Consider the following 16,726-nt stretch of genomic DNA (forward strand, 5'->3'; position numbering starts at 1 on the left):
GCAATAGAATTTCTCATTAGCTGGGTACTTATGCATAATTGGCTGCGATTTCCCTGTAGTATTGTTTTCCTTGAGATTTTTTTTTTTTTGAAATCCTATTCCCATACACTTGTGGTATTTTGTGGAAGAGGAAAACATGTCCTGTAGAGAAATTTAGTAGCCTGTCCATTTTCCCTATTTTGCTTTGCATTTTCCTAGTTGCTTTACTAAACGTAACTAAGTAGGCAAGTAAACATGAAGGAACTTCCTTCATTAATGCATCTTCCACTTGATTAAATTACATCTCCCCACCCCCTTCTTTTCTTTTAGATGTTTGGAAACTGGACATTTGGCACTCTGGTCTTCACAGTTATGGTGATAACTGTTACAATGAAGGTATAGTCATTGTCATTAATTTGTGGTTTTACTATATATAATTGTTCCCAAGTGTTTCACAGTCCAGTAGCTATTTAGGAATACAGTGTTCCCTCGCTTGTCGTGGGTGTTCCGTTTCAGGGACTCCCGCGATAAGTGAAAATCTGCGATGTAGGGATACCTGGCTCCCTCTCCACTCCTCCCCCTCCTCTTCCCCCTCCTCTTCCGCCTTCCTAAATCTTCACCACCTTTGACGGGCTTTAAGGCAAGGCCGCTGAGGAAAGGCCAGGCCTGGCCCTCAGGAAGGGAAAGAGCATGCCTGCAATAGTTCTGCTGATGACGACTCCCGTGAGCTCTCTCTCCCTCGGCCTGCCTGCTTGCCATGGTGCCCAGCGAAGAGAACCAGCTGGTCCCCAAAGAGGTGAGCAGGCCATCGCCCTCCCAACCCTGTTCCCTCAAACTCCAATGCCTTTGGGCCTCCTGCCTCAGGCCCGCTCACCTCTTTGGGGACCGGCTGGTTCTCCTCGCTGGGCACCGTGGCCCGTGGCACAGGCAGGGAGGCGGAGGCAGAGGGAGGGAGAGCTCGTGGGAGTCGTCAGGAAAGGCCAGGCCTGGCCCTCAGGAAGGAAAAGAGTGTGCCTGCAATAGTGCTGCTGACGAAGCCTCCCGTGAACTCTCCCTTCCTCTGCCTCTGTCTCCCGGCCTGCCTGCCTGCCTGCCATGGTGCCCAGCGGGGACAACCAACTGGTCCCCAAGGAGGTGAGTGGGCCCTCGGCCTCCCGATCCTGTCCCCTCCACCTCCAGCGCCTTTTCAGTCCAACCCCCTGTCAGGAAACAGGAAAATCACAGGATGGCCCCCAACAGATGGCCATCTAGCCTCTGTTTAAAAGCCTCCACAACACTCCGGGGCAGAGAGTTCCACTGCTGAACAGCTCTCACAGTCAGGAAGTTCTTCCTCATGTTCAGATGGAATCGCATTTCCTGTAGTTTGAAGCCATTGTTCCGGATCCTGATCTCCAGGGTAGCAGAAAACAAGCCTGCTCCCTCCTCCGTATGACTTCCCCTCACATATTTATACATGGCCATCGTGTCTCCTTTCATCCTTCTCTTCTGGAGGCTAAACATGCCCAGCTCTGTCTGAAGCATTGCTAGTCTCCTTTGAGGGGAAGCTATATAGCCCCAAGCGTTGGCTGGAGGAATGCAGCCTTATGAACCCCCTCAACTCCAGACTTTTAAAAACCACATGATTTCTGAGTCAAGTCTAGAAAATTACACTAAAGATACTGAAGATTAATATTCCCAAGAAATTCATGACCAAACACAATGATATGTCCCAGTTTTGTGATTTCAGTACATTGTCACCATATTCATTCTTCTATTCAAAGGTGTTTCCAAGCTCTATGTATTGTTGAAGGCTTTCATGGCCAGAATCAAGAGTTGCTGTAGGTTTTTCAGGCTGTATGGCCATGTTCTAGAAGCCTTCTCTCCTGACATTTCACCTACATCTATGACAGGCATCCTCAGAGGTAGTGAGGCCTGTCACTGAGCTCTGTCTCTGAGATAGTCCAAAACAACACAGTTTGGAGAAACTTTCCAGTTTGAATGGGCTATTCATCGTATACACTTTGTATAAGCCCATACCTCCCTGCGTCTGTCCCTGCCTATATGTTAGATGACTCTTTCAGTAGTTGGTTCAGATCAAATGCTGTGCAGAATTACTTACATCTTAGATTTTAGGCATTGTTGAGATTTTTGTGAGGTGGATTGAAAAACCCAAGAATAAGAATAACAAGTACCACTACTACTACTTTCATTTGTTACCTTTTTCTCATTCACTGCTCGAGGTTGGACACAACACACTTAAACACATCACCCTAAAAATACATATAATAACATTCATATGTTAAAACACAGTACTGTAAAATGCATGCATACAAAGATTAAAATACAATACTAATAAAAGGTAAATTTAAAATAAAGCTATACAACCCATGTGGGCTGTGTAGTAAACTGCAAAATGGTGGTGATCACCATTTTTAATGACATGTTAACTAAGATACATAGATTTTCTTCCTCCTTGTCCAATTGTGATATGTTTTCATAGCATTCTTTAAAAGGAAAGGACAAGAAAGACCATTTGTGCTATTCATATGTCCTACCTGTATGGTAAATTTATTCCAAGTTTCTCATATTGTGTTTTTAGATGGCTTTAGAAACTCATTTCTGGACATGGATAAATCATTTTGTCACCTGGGGTTCCATTGCATTTTACTTCGTATTCTCCTTGTTCTATGGCGGAATTATCTGGTAGGTGTTCCTGCATGCACATAAATATGGATTATAGCTCTCTTAAGTCATTGCAATCCTTACTGTTTATTGACCCTGCTGCCATTGCTACTTTTCTGTTTGCTAATGGAAATAAGTTCACTTCCAGGTTTTAATCAGGTTACTAACTGTGGCTCCTGTTGCAGTAGCTCCACTGGCTGCCGGTCTGCTTCCAGGCTAAATACATAGTGCTGGTTGTTACCTATAAAGCCCTAAACGGTTCAGATGCAGGCTATTTAACAAACCCTATCTCCCAGTATAAGCCACCTCATGCACTGCGGTCAGCAAAGGAGGCCCTCCTCTCGGTCCTACCCCCATCTTAAGCACGGCTGGTGGGAACGAGAGAAAGGGGGTCTTCTCCAGGATGGCCCTCTGCCTCTGGAACTCTCTTCCCAAAAAAATAAAAATGGCCCCCTCCCTGCTCTCCTTTAGAAAGCTGCTGAAAATGCACTTATGCACTTTAGCCTATGGAGAAGAGGATTAGGATATTGTAAAGACAACCTTCTGGAATGCTACCAATCTCATTTTGACCCTGCAGGCTGCTATATATTCATCTCAATTAATTTTACTTATATTATGCATCCTGTTAATGTTTGTTTTTATGGAGCTTTTGTGTATGTTTAGATAATTATGCTATTGAATAATTAATTTTATTTGCTTGTTTAGTAATTTATGAGTTTATAATGATGTTCCTTAGCACTGTTTTTGATGGATGTGTTTGTTTGTTACTAAGGCATTGAATGTTTCCCTTTTTTGTCTGGAAGCCGCCCTGAGTCCCCCTGGGGAGACTGGGCAATCTCTAAATAAATGATGATGATGATGATGAGGATGAGGATGAGGATGAGGATGAGGATGAGGATGAGGATGAGGATGAGGAACCCAGCAAACAGACTACAGGATCAGGGTTGTATGTTTGCATGTAGACACAACAGGGAAACATGTCTGTGAATTGCTGTGGTTCCCTCAGCTGTCTTATGAATAACATACGCAAAAAACAAACACATGGCCTTGAAGATACTTGTTGGGTCTTCATCTCCTGGTATTCCTTACTCAGCTATATGGGATTTCAGAATGTACAGTCTCAACAACATGTTCAGGGCCACATTATTCCTACTTTAAAAGAATAGTGACATTTTATGAAAATGTTTTTTTTATATCTAATTGTTTTGTCATGGACTCTAGTGTCTTACAGACCAACCTGTCCTGGTAATGATAGGTTGGTTAAAAGTACTTTAAATAACATTCTAATGAAGCAAGTTAAGCTGTGTTCTAGTTTTTCCCGTCCTCTGTATTGACATCCATTTTCTTTCTTTCTTTTTTCAGGCCATTTTTGCACACTCAAGACATGTACTTTGTATTTGTTCAGTTACTGTCCAGTGGCTCTGCCTGGTTTGCCATAATCATCATAGTCATTACTTGTTTGTTTCCTGATGTTGCGAAAAAAGTACTGTACAGACACCTACAACCCACAAGTACAGAAAAAGCCCAGGTAACCTATTCTTACATGTGGTTTTACTAATATTGAGAATAGGTTAAATGTGTTAGTCTTTCTCTGTGTTTGTTTGAATATAGAACTCTTAGTAAAATTATGGCGATACTATACTATGTAAAATAAAAATCTCTTCTGCGTTACAGTTTAAAAACTGCCAGTTATTGTCAATTTCTTGACTATATCAAAATCTAATTGAGAACAGATGCCAAGTATAAATATATCAAAACAATTTATAGCTGACATGCGTATCGTTATTACTAGCTCTCTAGTTAAGAAGGTGGACTTAACAATATTGACTCCCAGTCATTTAGTAATAGTGTTGACCGCATCTTCATATTCCTCACCATTGTAATCTGGGAGATCACTAGCAAATTAGATAATGCTAGGAACTATGCTAGCTGTGTTTTCCCAGGGCTCCCAGTTGATTTCATCTATGGCATAATCTAGATCTTATGTCATAATAACCTTAGAATACTTGCCAGTCAGTCTGGGCTCTGATCGGAAAAGAACAGCAGAAAGGAGATTGTCTAGCATGTGCTATTTGGACCCACACCTCTCATTTATCATTTGGGTACATTATCAACTGCTAGGCCATTTTTGGACTATTTAAATATAATTCTGTATCAGTCTCTTGCATTATTACTCCAGTCCTTTTTTTATTTGTTTGTTTTATTTGTTATGGTGGTGCAGATGGCTATTGCTTTGTACAGTTATTCTGGCGTTTCAATCATAAGGAGAAGCCAACTGGCTCTGTAGTTGAAAGACTCCTGGACATAAGTGTCATACGTATCAAGAGTAGCTCTCTGGGCATTGGATTGCAACACCCATCAGCCTCTGAAAGCATGATTAATTGTAAGGGATAGTAAGAGTTGGATTTCTGTGACAACTAGAGGGCTAGACCCTCCCCATCTTGATCATATATGTTCACTCCAAGCTTTCCTTATGTAGTTTAATTCAAGAACAGGGAACAACTTTGGTCAATTAGTCATATGTTCCCACTTTATAAAAACATATAAAATGCTTGTACATGCATGCCAGAATTGTTCCTCACGTAGCAGACAACAGCCATTTTAAACTTTTGACCCCATTATTTTCTCTTTCTTGGCCAAGCAAGGCTGGTTTGATATAAGCTACCTCTCTGTCCTCCTCTAATGGTGGCTAGTTTTTTGGAGTGAGTTATATACAATAACCCTACCAATATCCAAATGGGATTCTTGTTTCTGCTTACTCATTTTGAACAAATTGAACTCAGTATCGGTTGAATCACTTTTGGCCACTTCTTTAGCTAGAAACTCTCCAACTCTAAATGTTATTTTTTTAGGCATACGTATGCCCTGCTCATGCTTCTTAGATGTTCTGTTTCTGGCAGACATGGAAAAACAGTACAAAAAACATGGTGGTTCACATCAGAATGAGACTTACGAAGACACATATGAACATGGTTGATTTTAACACTCTGGTAGCAGTTCATATTCCCTTGTTTTTTAGTATAAACATTAGATTGTCATAACAATCCTTATCTTCAGGATGCCACAGACTCGCAAAGTAGCTGTTGGAAAGCTGGAGTTAAAACTGCTTTCCCTAATATTTATTTATTTATGTATTTATTGTGTCAGGAGCAAACCAAACAGTTGTATTGCATTTTTAACAAACAAATAAACATGTCTTTTCTGAAGACCAGAGAGTTTTGTGGCATATAAAGTCATTTTGTACAATCAGGTGTCCTGCTATTTCTTTGAGTGGTGGGCTCCTAAAGTGAAAGTAATCTATTCTAGTGTATATGTGCCAGTTGTTTGTTTCTAGTTTGTCCTGAATGCCAGTGCTGCTAATTATAAGATTATAACTGTGTCTTTCCAACTTTGGAGGGGTTTTTTTTATATTCAGTGTGTAAACATTTTATTTTTCGCATCAGTTCTGTGATGCAAATCCCATTGGCTTGGCCATGTGGCAGTTTTGAAACTCAGTAAAAAAGACCTTTTCCAAATACTTCCTAATAAAGTGTCAACACAGCAGCTAACCTTTAGAGATGACTTGCAATTAACTTGCAAGATCATTGTGAGCCTGCAGCAGCATGTGGCAGACTAAAAGAAAACTTAGAATTTCTTAGCTTAATGCAGTTGATATAACTTCCTAAGGTTATAATGAGTTAGTTGCTTAAGAATAGCCCTTCTGATCCTTCCAACAAATATAGCCTGTCCACCTGCATTATATGCCCTGTGCATCATGGAAGTGACTCCTCTCATTTATTTGAATTAGAACCTTACTTTTTTAAAACGTGGAAGCAATATGTCTTCTCCAAACATTGAAATGAAGTTTACCAGAAATAAGCTGGCTTTAATCAGAACACTGCTAAAGACACTTATACTGATGTGGGAAACCGAAAAACATGCCTAAATTCTTGGCAGAGGAATGGCTCCTATACTTAGAAAACCAGTTGGTTATGGAAAAGAACAGGACAAATTTATCTTCTTTAACATTCTTGTCTAGTGTCAGACAATGCAAACAGATTCATCATATATGAAGTGTTGGAATCCCTTTCTAGTCTGAAATGGCGCAGCCCAGGGTTTATCGTTTCGACAAATGATTAACCCTAAAAGATTACAAAATTGTATTAACTAATATTCCTGTTGAACAAGCCTGTTCCGCCAGTTTTAAAAAATAGTTGTTCAACATTCATGGATGAAATCCAGTATTCATAAAGCTGCTATTTGATTTATAAGAGAGACAAAGTCGAAACTAGTGTAGCAAGTCATGGATGGATCTCTGTCATGCCCATTTTAAAATGATGTGTCAGTTTAATGTTGTATTATGAATAAACTGCATTAAATGTGATTCTCTGCTTTGGATCACTTTTTTATCGTCTAGTAATAATGCGGTGCTAGGATCTAGACTGAGACTCTCACAATCTCTCCTCTGGGAAGCTTCACCTAGAATTGTTGATTGCTCCCCAAGTGCAACATAAACAAGAGAAAGGCCCCAGTTGGCTCCAACCGAAACTTTTTCTCTTTGTCCTCACTCTGCACATGGCAGAGAGGAGATTTGTGGGACAGTTTCGATGAAGGTTTAAACCTCTCCCCCTCCTGTGTGATTATCTGGATCAACATTAGAATCATAGAATCAAAGAGTTGGAAGAGACCTCATGGGCCATTCAGTCCAACCCCCTAGGGCAATGCATATTTGTTGTTGCTTTGTGTTGTGTTGTGTGCCCTCATGTTGTGTGCCCTCAAGTCATTTACCAGTGGTTTCCTTTGGCTGGGCAGAGAATAGGACCTTGGCCTCCATAGTCATAGTCCAACATTTAGATCACAATAGTTCTGTGCATATTTACTTGAAAGTAAAAAAAAAGAGAATGGTCCTAAGTACACGGTATTTCTTGTAGTATGGCATGTAATAAAGTCAAGAGAAACAAATTAAAACAGTTATCTATTAAAATAGGTGACATGTGCATGCACTCACAACTACCAATGTGATCTAATTAAAAATGTAGTTTTGCATCAGGAGAAGAATAGCACATTTTCTGATTCATTTTTCTAATTTCAAACCATTTAATATGAACTCATTGTGACCAACTGATTATAATATCTGAGGGAATGTAGAAGTAATAGCAATTCCATTGGCCGTAAATGTTGTGTCATCAGAAGCTGGTCTTCTCCAAAGAAAAGTCACCTGATTTACTTACATCTGTGCTTGCATTAGTAGGATCCTAGGTCTACTTAAGCTACAGTACTAGTTTCCCTTAATGCAGCTGCACAGATGCAAGAGAGGGATATTGCCTTCAAGTATGTTTCCAAGGGTAAATATGTTCCTTACAGCATAATTTTGTATTCTTATCCCACTTGTGTGTCTTTGAAATGTTCATTTCTAATTCTAGCTGGAAGTGATGCCACATCTCTAATCTGACTTTGCATTATTGCTTTGGAATCCCTTATGCTGACTTCTCAGCTACTCTTCATTGTTCCTTCACTATGGAAAAAAATGACTCATGGGAGAAACATCCTAATAAAAATTAATATCACTTTTGATGCAGCTTTAACCTAATAGCAGAAATAATGGAGTGCTAAACTGATGTTGGTCCTTCTGTTCATCCTCATCTCCTCAATGGAAAAAGGGGGGAAAAGTTTAAATGTGACTGTAAAGACAAAATAACATGAAGTGGTACCAGTTGATCTGCTCATATGACACCTTCCATATGTAGGAAGACTGGTTTGCCCTTTAAAATGAGGAAAAACCAACTGCAAAAGCTCTATTCTGCAGGTTCAGAGTACATGGCCAATAAATGGTACTGTGCCTGATTCAATATGGTACATTACGCCTTTAATAGTGAATAAATAGCTTATCTAGTGTTTGTGAAGCCATGACTAGCCTTATTATTATTATTTGAAACACAACAAGATGAGTCTACAGCAGACACTCTGCTGGCTGTTGAATTGGATCACACGTCGGACACTTCTATTATTATTATTATTATTATTATTATTATTATTATTATTATTATTTTATTATAGCCCGCCTTTCTCCCAGGGGAGACTCAAGGCAGCTAACACTCCACAGCTAGAACAGATTAGGTGTTGCAAATTTGCATTTGTCCCTGTGTGTATGTGCTCTGTGTGTCAAGTGAATCCCTGCGTTTTGAAGATGTTTGTTTATACAGATCCTATCCTCTGTCTACGTATGTCTTTGAAAGATGCCTTCTTCTCACTGACTTGTATGTTCCATCCCTTCTTTGTCCACTTATAGATGTACTCCAGCAGAGTTGCTTTAAGTGACGAATGCATCGCACTGCAGCCATTGTCCAGGGCACCGAGTCAGCTGAGCAAAATTAGGTAGAGTAGGAGGGGCAGTCCTTTATCCCATTTTATGCATGCAGAAAGGCAGCTAACCAGCACTGAGGGAGAAAAAAAGGGAAGGAGGCATGGCTGCTAGTGTGGACTGAGAGGGGCAGTAACAGCAACACAAGTTTATACATTTCTCACTTTGCTCCCTTAGCTTTGCTCTGTGTTTGCAAGCCAAATGCAGCATGTGTTTCATTTCTTCTACACTTCTTTCCAGAGGGTGGGGGGATGAGGGAGAAGTTGTAAGCATGCCGATCAGTGTACAGAATCTGCGCCCGTTCCCTGTTCTGCTATGTGAAATCACTAATATATGTGTATATTCAAGCATGGTCCCAGAGCTTTTGCTTAACTTAACCATCCATGAAGGTATCAATCTTTTCTGCATGTTGAGCAGCAATAGCCACAGCAAAAGAAATTGTACTTTGTCAATGACATTCCTTTTTGCTAATCTGATGTTTTTAACTTGTAAATGAGGGGTGGGGGGGGATTCCTTTGTGTTGTTTCGTGTATTGTATTTATATACACATTTGTGCAGCTTTGTATTGTGTTTTGCAGATAAGCGTATGATGCTGTGTTTGCTGTAAGCAGGGGGTTAATGGGATGGTAAATGGGCTGGATGAATACATACATCATGCTGGGCGAGTGCATTAGCAGCTGGAACACCCTGCTAACATACTGCTAAAGACACTTAAATGAAATATCGCAGGGATGTGACTTGAAAAGCTAAAAAGTAAGGGAAATTTACATTGAAGGCCAAATGAAAGGCCTGATTCTCTGCCTCAAGAAGCATTTTTGATCCATATATCAGGTGACACTTTCTGTATAAAGCCTAAATTGTCACCCTGAATTTTGAGTTTGACTTAATGATTAAATGTACATTTCTTTGTTTAATTAGCCTTGAAATGTTCATTTAGCGAAACATCAATTATTTCCCAGAAATTGGAAAAGCATTGATCATGTGGACTGAGGCTTTCTGGAGGTATAGTCAGAAATACAACTTTTCCAATTATTATCATTATCTTCACTCATTATCGGACATTGGTGTAAGAGTCTCCATTTTCTGTCCTAACAAACTATTGTTACTTGATGCAACAGGAAACAATGGCTCATTATATCAAGAAACACTGATCTGTACATACTAAAAAGGAATGATATCAGACCAAATGGCTGATGCACACTCCTACGTGAATACCAGATGTATAGTAAATAGATAATGGCACAAAAAAATCCTGATGTCCGTCAGCAGGATTTCTTACGAACAAAATATTTGGAAACAAACTTTTCAATTTCAGATGGGAGAAATCTGAATTTTCAGGCTCCTTGTCTTTCTTGTCTGTTTATTCTCTTGACAATAATAAGCAGCTTTGTTAAGTTCTAAAATAGTAAAGCAGACTATTTTAGTACCTAAGATTTAACCATGGACAAATGCATGTGTCCTGGCTTGCATTTCAATTTGGGAAGGGCGTAGATACTCTTACACTTCCGAGCATATCCAAAGTAGAAAATACTTCTCATAATATTTAAGGTTATCCTAAATATTAACACTGTTAGAGTCTAGGGCAGTGGTGCTCAACCTGTGGGTCCCCAGATGTTTTAGCCATCAACTCTCAGAAATCCTAACAAGCCAGTAAAACTGGCTGGGATTTCTGGAAATTGTAGGCCAAACCACCTGGGACCCACAGGTTGAGAACCTCTGATCTAGGGGAAAATATGAGAAGCTGCAGTAGATTTAGTAATACTCAAGAACCACCAAGAAGCTTTGATGAATAGAGCTTCACAATTTCCATGATTATAAATGTGGAGATTTTCCAAAGTGTGAGCAAATCTCAAGCCTAATATCATCACAATTGCCACCAGCATTTAGAATGAATAAGCCTATTATTTTATTTTTAAGGACCACACATGTACAAGTGTCTTACGATAAATATATTCTCATTAGACTGAATTATTTAGTATTTTCAGACAATATTTTTCCATGCCTTTCTTCAAATACAAGAAAGGAATTAGAAACAGTCTGAATATAGTAATGGATTCTGCTGTATTCCAGATAGAATTCGTCATTCATCTGCATTTAACTGCTAAATTTTCCTATATTCTTACATCTCCATTCATGCTCGCCTTCGATTCTGCTAAGAAATTTGCAAGCATTCCTGCATCTTTCATCAGAGCAATAGCTTTCAAGTACAACAAATAGTAAAGGAAATTGTATTTTAATGCTTTCAAATGAAATTAAGACTTACCAGAAATCTGCTGAATGGCCATTTGGTATTTCGTAATTGTGGATGTTTCCAGGTAGGTCTTAATAAATTGGTAAGAGATGAATCAGTGCTGTGTCTGAGTCACAAGCCAAAGTCGATCAGACTTCAGAATTACTAATAAATATCAGTTTCCTGGAGTTTTTTCATGTCAGCTTGAGAAATGTTAATTCCCCTTTACAATAAACCCCTCTTCTCTGTGTCCATGCATATACTTGTAGCTTTATTTCCAAATGTAATTAGGATAGATGATGTTGCTGTTTAACTCCTTGCAGCTGATAGTATGGATATAGGCTGGATCTATAATGCCATATAATCCAGTTTCTGAATCCAGATGATCTGCTTTGAACTGGATTGTATGAGTCTACACTGCCATATAGCAGATAAGCCAGATTCAAAAACAAGATTATATGGCAGTGTAGATGGAGTCTTAGCTGTCTTTACTTCTAAATAACACTGTGATTCAAAGGGATATTACTTCTTCCTTACCTGGTAGCATTGTGCCAAACATTATTTGAAACAGCCTATGTTTGCTTTAGAATAAACCATGGCAATAAGAGATGCTTTTGGTTGCAAGGCTTAAGCCTTAAAATCTGATTTTAAAAGTAATTAGTGTCGAGTTTAGTGCGAGCAACAGAATAGGAACTAAGCAATTAGATCCTGTCCTACTGCCCCCTAGTCGGCAGAATTAGGTAGGTTGTCTTGTTGATAGCTACCTGGTGTGGCAATTATTAGGTTATGTATATTTAAGAATAAGCAAACTTTTTTTCTGGATTCCATTGTAAAATGAAAAAAAAATCCCTGTGACCATCTTCATGGTGCTATTCAGTCTGTCATTATGCAAAGTACTGCATAAAGGTATGGTGGGCAGGTAGGTTAGCAGTCTTCTTCCTACGATGACAGCAACTGTCAGGAATGTGCCCAGCTCTCTTCAGCAAACTCATTTGACAAGATATTCTTGAGTCTCTTCAAACCTCTATATACTGAATTCTTGCATTTCATCTGTAGGTAAGCAAATGGATACCCAGGCGTCAGGACTGTTCGACTGAATAAATGACATTTGGAAGTTCACTTTTGCTTCTGTCATATTGAAAGAGCGACGGGTGCATCATAAGATCTGTTGCTTTTTTCTGTCCCTTTCTAGATGGAAGAGGAAAGGGACTCACTCAGCTCAGCATGTGGTTTTGCTAAAAGCGGCCACAGAGGGGAAGACAGCAGGCAACTGCTGACGGCTGCTCTTAGGCAGCGAGGGTGCTCTTGTGCCCTAGGTAGTATGCCGGCTCTATATATCTTGTCTCAATCATCACAGATCCATCCCTGGTGCCCTGTTGTCCTGCACTGTCACTGTGATATACTGTAACATGTCGGCATGCCTCAAATTTTTGCTTTTTTGCTAACTTGGTCACTAATACTCTCACATTGATTTAATTTAGCTTCTCACTTGCAGTACACTCCCCCTTGCAATTTTAGGGGGAAATTTGTTGGGACATTCAAAGCAATCTCAAAGTAGAGCATAAAAAGACTATAGGTATGAGGCCATAGAATGTGACTTTACAGAACCTAGATTATAGCTCCCACCAACTTTAGCCAGGCTAACTAATTAATAATGGGAGGGGATCATTGGATTTGTAATGAATGGCATCTGGTTCCACGGCCTTGTGTTAGGAGATATAAACTGCTATTTGTCCATAGGTATAGTCCTGATTTGGAGTAGTACCTGCTGCCACCAGCACAACTGCAAAAGATTCCCCTCCCAACCAATAATAGGTCCAGGCTAGTATCCCAAATGATCTGTGTGCCTCAGAAAGAGTGTTTTCATGCATGTAACAGTGGTCTGTGTACTCTTTTGGATCATCCAAATATGACATGTTTGAGTCCCCAAGGAATAGTTGGGATAGATGTAAAGGACTATAGCTTGAGATATCCTTTATATTTCCAGTTACATAATTCCCACATGGAACATTTAGATCAAAATTGGGTGTGTTTTGCAGTTCCAAGAAGGACGGAGGACAATATGAGGAAAAACTCATGAAGACGTAGAGTCAGTCTCTGCTTCTCTGGAAGTCAGATTGTCTATAATCTTTCTAAAGTCTGTGTTTCCAGAACTTGAGACATTTTTCTCCTCGTATCACAAGCAGAAGGACATCCCACCTTCTAATAAAATCTTCACCACAACCACCAATAGACTTTTGACCTAATGGAGGTGTTTCCAGTGATATGACTCTTTTTACACAAGTTTCCCGCAACAGCACAGGGCAAGTGGAAATAGCTGCTTAAAGCTCAATGAAGAGCTTGGTTACATTGCCTGAATAAAATTGACCGTGCCAAGGCTTGTGTTTGAATTGTTAAAACGAAAACAATTAAAAGCTGATATTAACGAAGCAGGTTGATTCCCTGTTTTGATCCGTGAATGTTTACATGAAAATGGAAATACTGCTATGGAGGTAAAGAAACAATACACGTCTGAAGATGTAAAATAACTACAATACATTTATTTTAAAACCATTTTTATAGCTTTAGCGTGATTGACAGGCTATTGACAATTGATTTCGGACCTGTTTCTCACAAAGTTTTATTGCCACTTATCTGCCTCCAAGAGACACCTTTTATGAATATCACTTGTTGCCTGAGTTCTGGTTAAGATCCAGTGTATACGCTGATTGTGTGACTTAGTTTATCTAATGCAAGAGGCAAGTACAACATATTCTGTGCTTCCCCTTTTCTGATTTTTTTTTAAAAAAACTTTCCTTTGCTGAACACCACCAGGAGAAGCAATTCACTTTAAAAAAAAAAACAGTGGAGGTGAATCCACAGTCTAACATTAAAAATACATGTTCTTAAAAGCAGGAAAGGAGTTCCTGCCACTTCAGATTTTGATTTATTTTTTGACAATGCTGTGGGGGAATATTGGCACCCCAGAGACAGCCACAGTTTCCTACATGAGATACAACCATCCTTGCAAGCACTAGGTATAACGGAGCACAAATCTATGGCAAGCATCTTGGACATGAGTTTCCTTTAACACTTATCCATGGTGTAGAAATTTCCTGTGATTATGACTTCATTTTAATACATCGAGACATAATACTCTTTTAACAAACATTTTCTATTGTTAAAGGGTTTTGGGAAGATGGAAATACTAGTTTCATTAGGGATCAGTGCCTCTTTATTTCTTTTCCCTTAGTGACATCAGTACATGATCTCTGGACCAAAAAGCATCACCATTACAAAATGACCTGGCACTATCACTTTTACAGCATGAATGCTTAGCAATGAGTTAGTGAAAGACAAAAAGTATAGACTTAAGAGGTGGGATAGAGGAGAACTCAAATATCTTTTCAGAAAGATCTCTACAGGCTTAAACATTTTTACTGTGCCTGCTAGGGCTGATTTTTTCAAACATACTGCTTTAGCTCAGAATCCTCATCTGCCCCTATTTCGTATAGAAAAATTAATTTTCAATGTCATAATCTTCAGCAAGCATACAGAATACATGTTGAAGCTTTAAGAAACCAGTTCCTATTGCATCACAGCAATATTATTTTCAAACATAATGCCATCAAGGTCTCAAACCAAGACCTCCAGATATTGAGCTCCATTCCCGTCATTTTCAAATAGTGTGATTGGCTGGAGTAGTAGATCATCAGTATCTTTAAAGGTCACAGGTTCTCAGTTGGATCTCAAGTGTATTTGGATCTAACTCCTTTTCGTCATATTAAAATTGGATGTTATGGGAGAAAAACATTTGTGCGGAAAGGAAGATGGTGTCCCATCAGTAGTTCTTGCTCCCATGAAGAGCACAGTTGCCTTTGAATCAGTTAGTGATCTTCTCCCATTGTGTGTGTGTATCTGTGTGTGTTTATGTGTATATATACACATACATACATACATATATATACATACATATAAACACACACACATAAATACACATATGTATGTATATATACATAAGAATGATTATACATGTAACATACGTGTGCATTCTTTAGAGATGTGTATGCTACTTGTGGTGTTGACTTTAAAATATGTTTTTCTAATGAGAGTTGGTGCTTTTATTTTAGAAAGAACACTCATATCCTTGAGAGGTATGGACAAGAGTGGGAGAAATGCTAGGGGAACCACTAGATTTGTAGCCCTTGTAACCACGTAATCACTATTGCACCACAGGCAAAAAAAAAAGACCATGTTTCCTTTTCACAATAAGACAACTGTTCAGAAGCAGAATATTGTACCTTACAACAAAAGTGCACTCTCCTTGTACCTGCTTTTTAAAGGAAAATGCAGTTCTTTTTTGTCATTCCATTGTGGAATTTGGCCCTGCAGTTCTTTTTTGTCATTCCATTTTGGAATTTGGCCCTGCAGTTCTTTTTTGTCATTCTGTTGTGGAATTCGGCCATGTAGTTCTTTTTTGTCATCCATTGTGGAATTCTGCCCTGGCAGATTCTGTGTGAAGATGGAATTTGTCCACCGCAGTATCCAATTATAGTGCAGACCCATAAATATATATCTGGAACAATAATGGTGTTCAGAATTATTGTTCAATATCTGGAACAATAATGCTGAACAAAAGGTGAAAGATCAATGTGTGAAAATAGGGAAATGGGCAATTTTTTTCCAAATAATTAAAGATAAGAAAGAAATGCCATACTTGTGCCATACTCACCTGCACTTGTGCCATACTCATTCTGCCACTTAATCTGTACCTAAATGTTCTGGTGGATTTTGGTACATCCCAAAAGTGCAAGAGTTGAAAAATGTGACCCAATGAATTTCCTCTGAAAATCCTATCAACTATAGTCAACATGGCCAATGATGAAAGGTTGTGGGAGAAACAACCCCAAAACATCAGGAAAGGCAGAGGTGCCCATGCCAATAATAGTGGTATGTCTTGATTGCGACATTACAGCTTCTATTCTAACACTGGTTGCAGTTCCCCCAATTTTTGGGTGTGTGTCAGGAACTTGAGAAACTTCAAGTTGCTTCTGGTGTGAGAGAATTGGCCGTCTGCAAGGACGTTGCCCAGGGGACGCCCGGATTTTTGATGTTTTACCATCGGTGTGGGAGGCTTCTTTCATGTCCCCGCATGGGGAGCCAGAACTGACAGGCAGCTCATCAGCTGTCTCCCTGGATTCGAACCTGTGACCTGTCAGTCTTCAGTCCTACTGTCACAAGGTTTAATCCATCGAAGGCTCCTGTCTTCCCCAATAAGACGTAGTCTCTTATTAGCTGTATTAATTTTCATGGGACATACATTGTATGCTGTCAAAATAATGAACTAATTTGAATCAAAGCTTGGCCTATAATTATTACCAATTTGGATGCAGAAGGAGCCAAAATATCCAATGTACATTTGGAGTTATGAGATCAAGACTTGTAGCCAAGATGTGAAAAACCATACTATCAATTACGTTACCTTATCCTTCCAATACTAAGAAGAGTCACGTCCACCTCCAAATCCCCACAAAATA

At 39.3% G+C, this 16,726-nt stretch overlaps 1 protein-coding gene across 8 annotated transcripts in view; it reads left to right on the plus strand.

The window, feature by feature from the left end:
- ATP11B (ATPase phospholipid transporting 11B (putative)) overlaps positions 1–16,726 on the plus strand; it is a 99,495-nt gene that overhangs the window by 68,298 nt on the left and 14,471 nt on the right. For 5 of the 8 annotated variants that reach the window (XM_060767451.2, XM_060767444.2, XM_060767447.2 and 2 more), the window contains 3 exons: positions 310–375; positions 2,558–2,661; positions 4,003–4,168. In XM_060767451.2, the coding sequence (XP_060623434.2) occupies positions 310–375; positions 2,558–2,661; positions 4,003–4,168 (336 nt within the window). Of the gene's footprint in view, positions 1–309; positions 376–2,557; positions 2,662–4,002; positions 4,169–8,908; positions 8,995–12,402; positions 13,640–16,726 lie in introns of those variants that run through there. The other 3 variants (XM_060767448.2, XM_060767449.2, XM_060767450.2) reach the window with 2 other exon arrangements.

The sequence above is a fragment of the Anolis sagrei genome, chromosome 3 (genome assembly GCF_037176765.1).
Source record: "Anolis sagrei isolate rAnoSag1 chromosome 3, rAnoSag1.mat, whole genome shotgun sequence".
In the NCBI taxonomy this organism is placed as follows: Eukaryota; Metazoa; Chordata; class Lepidosauria; order Squamata; family Dactyloidae; genus Anolis; species Anolis sagrei.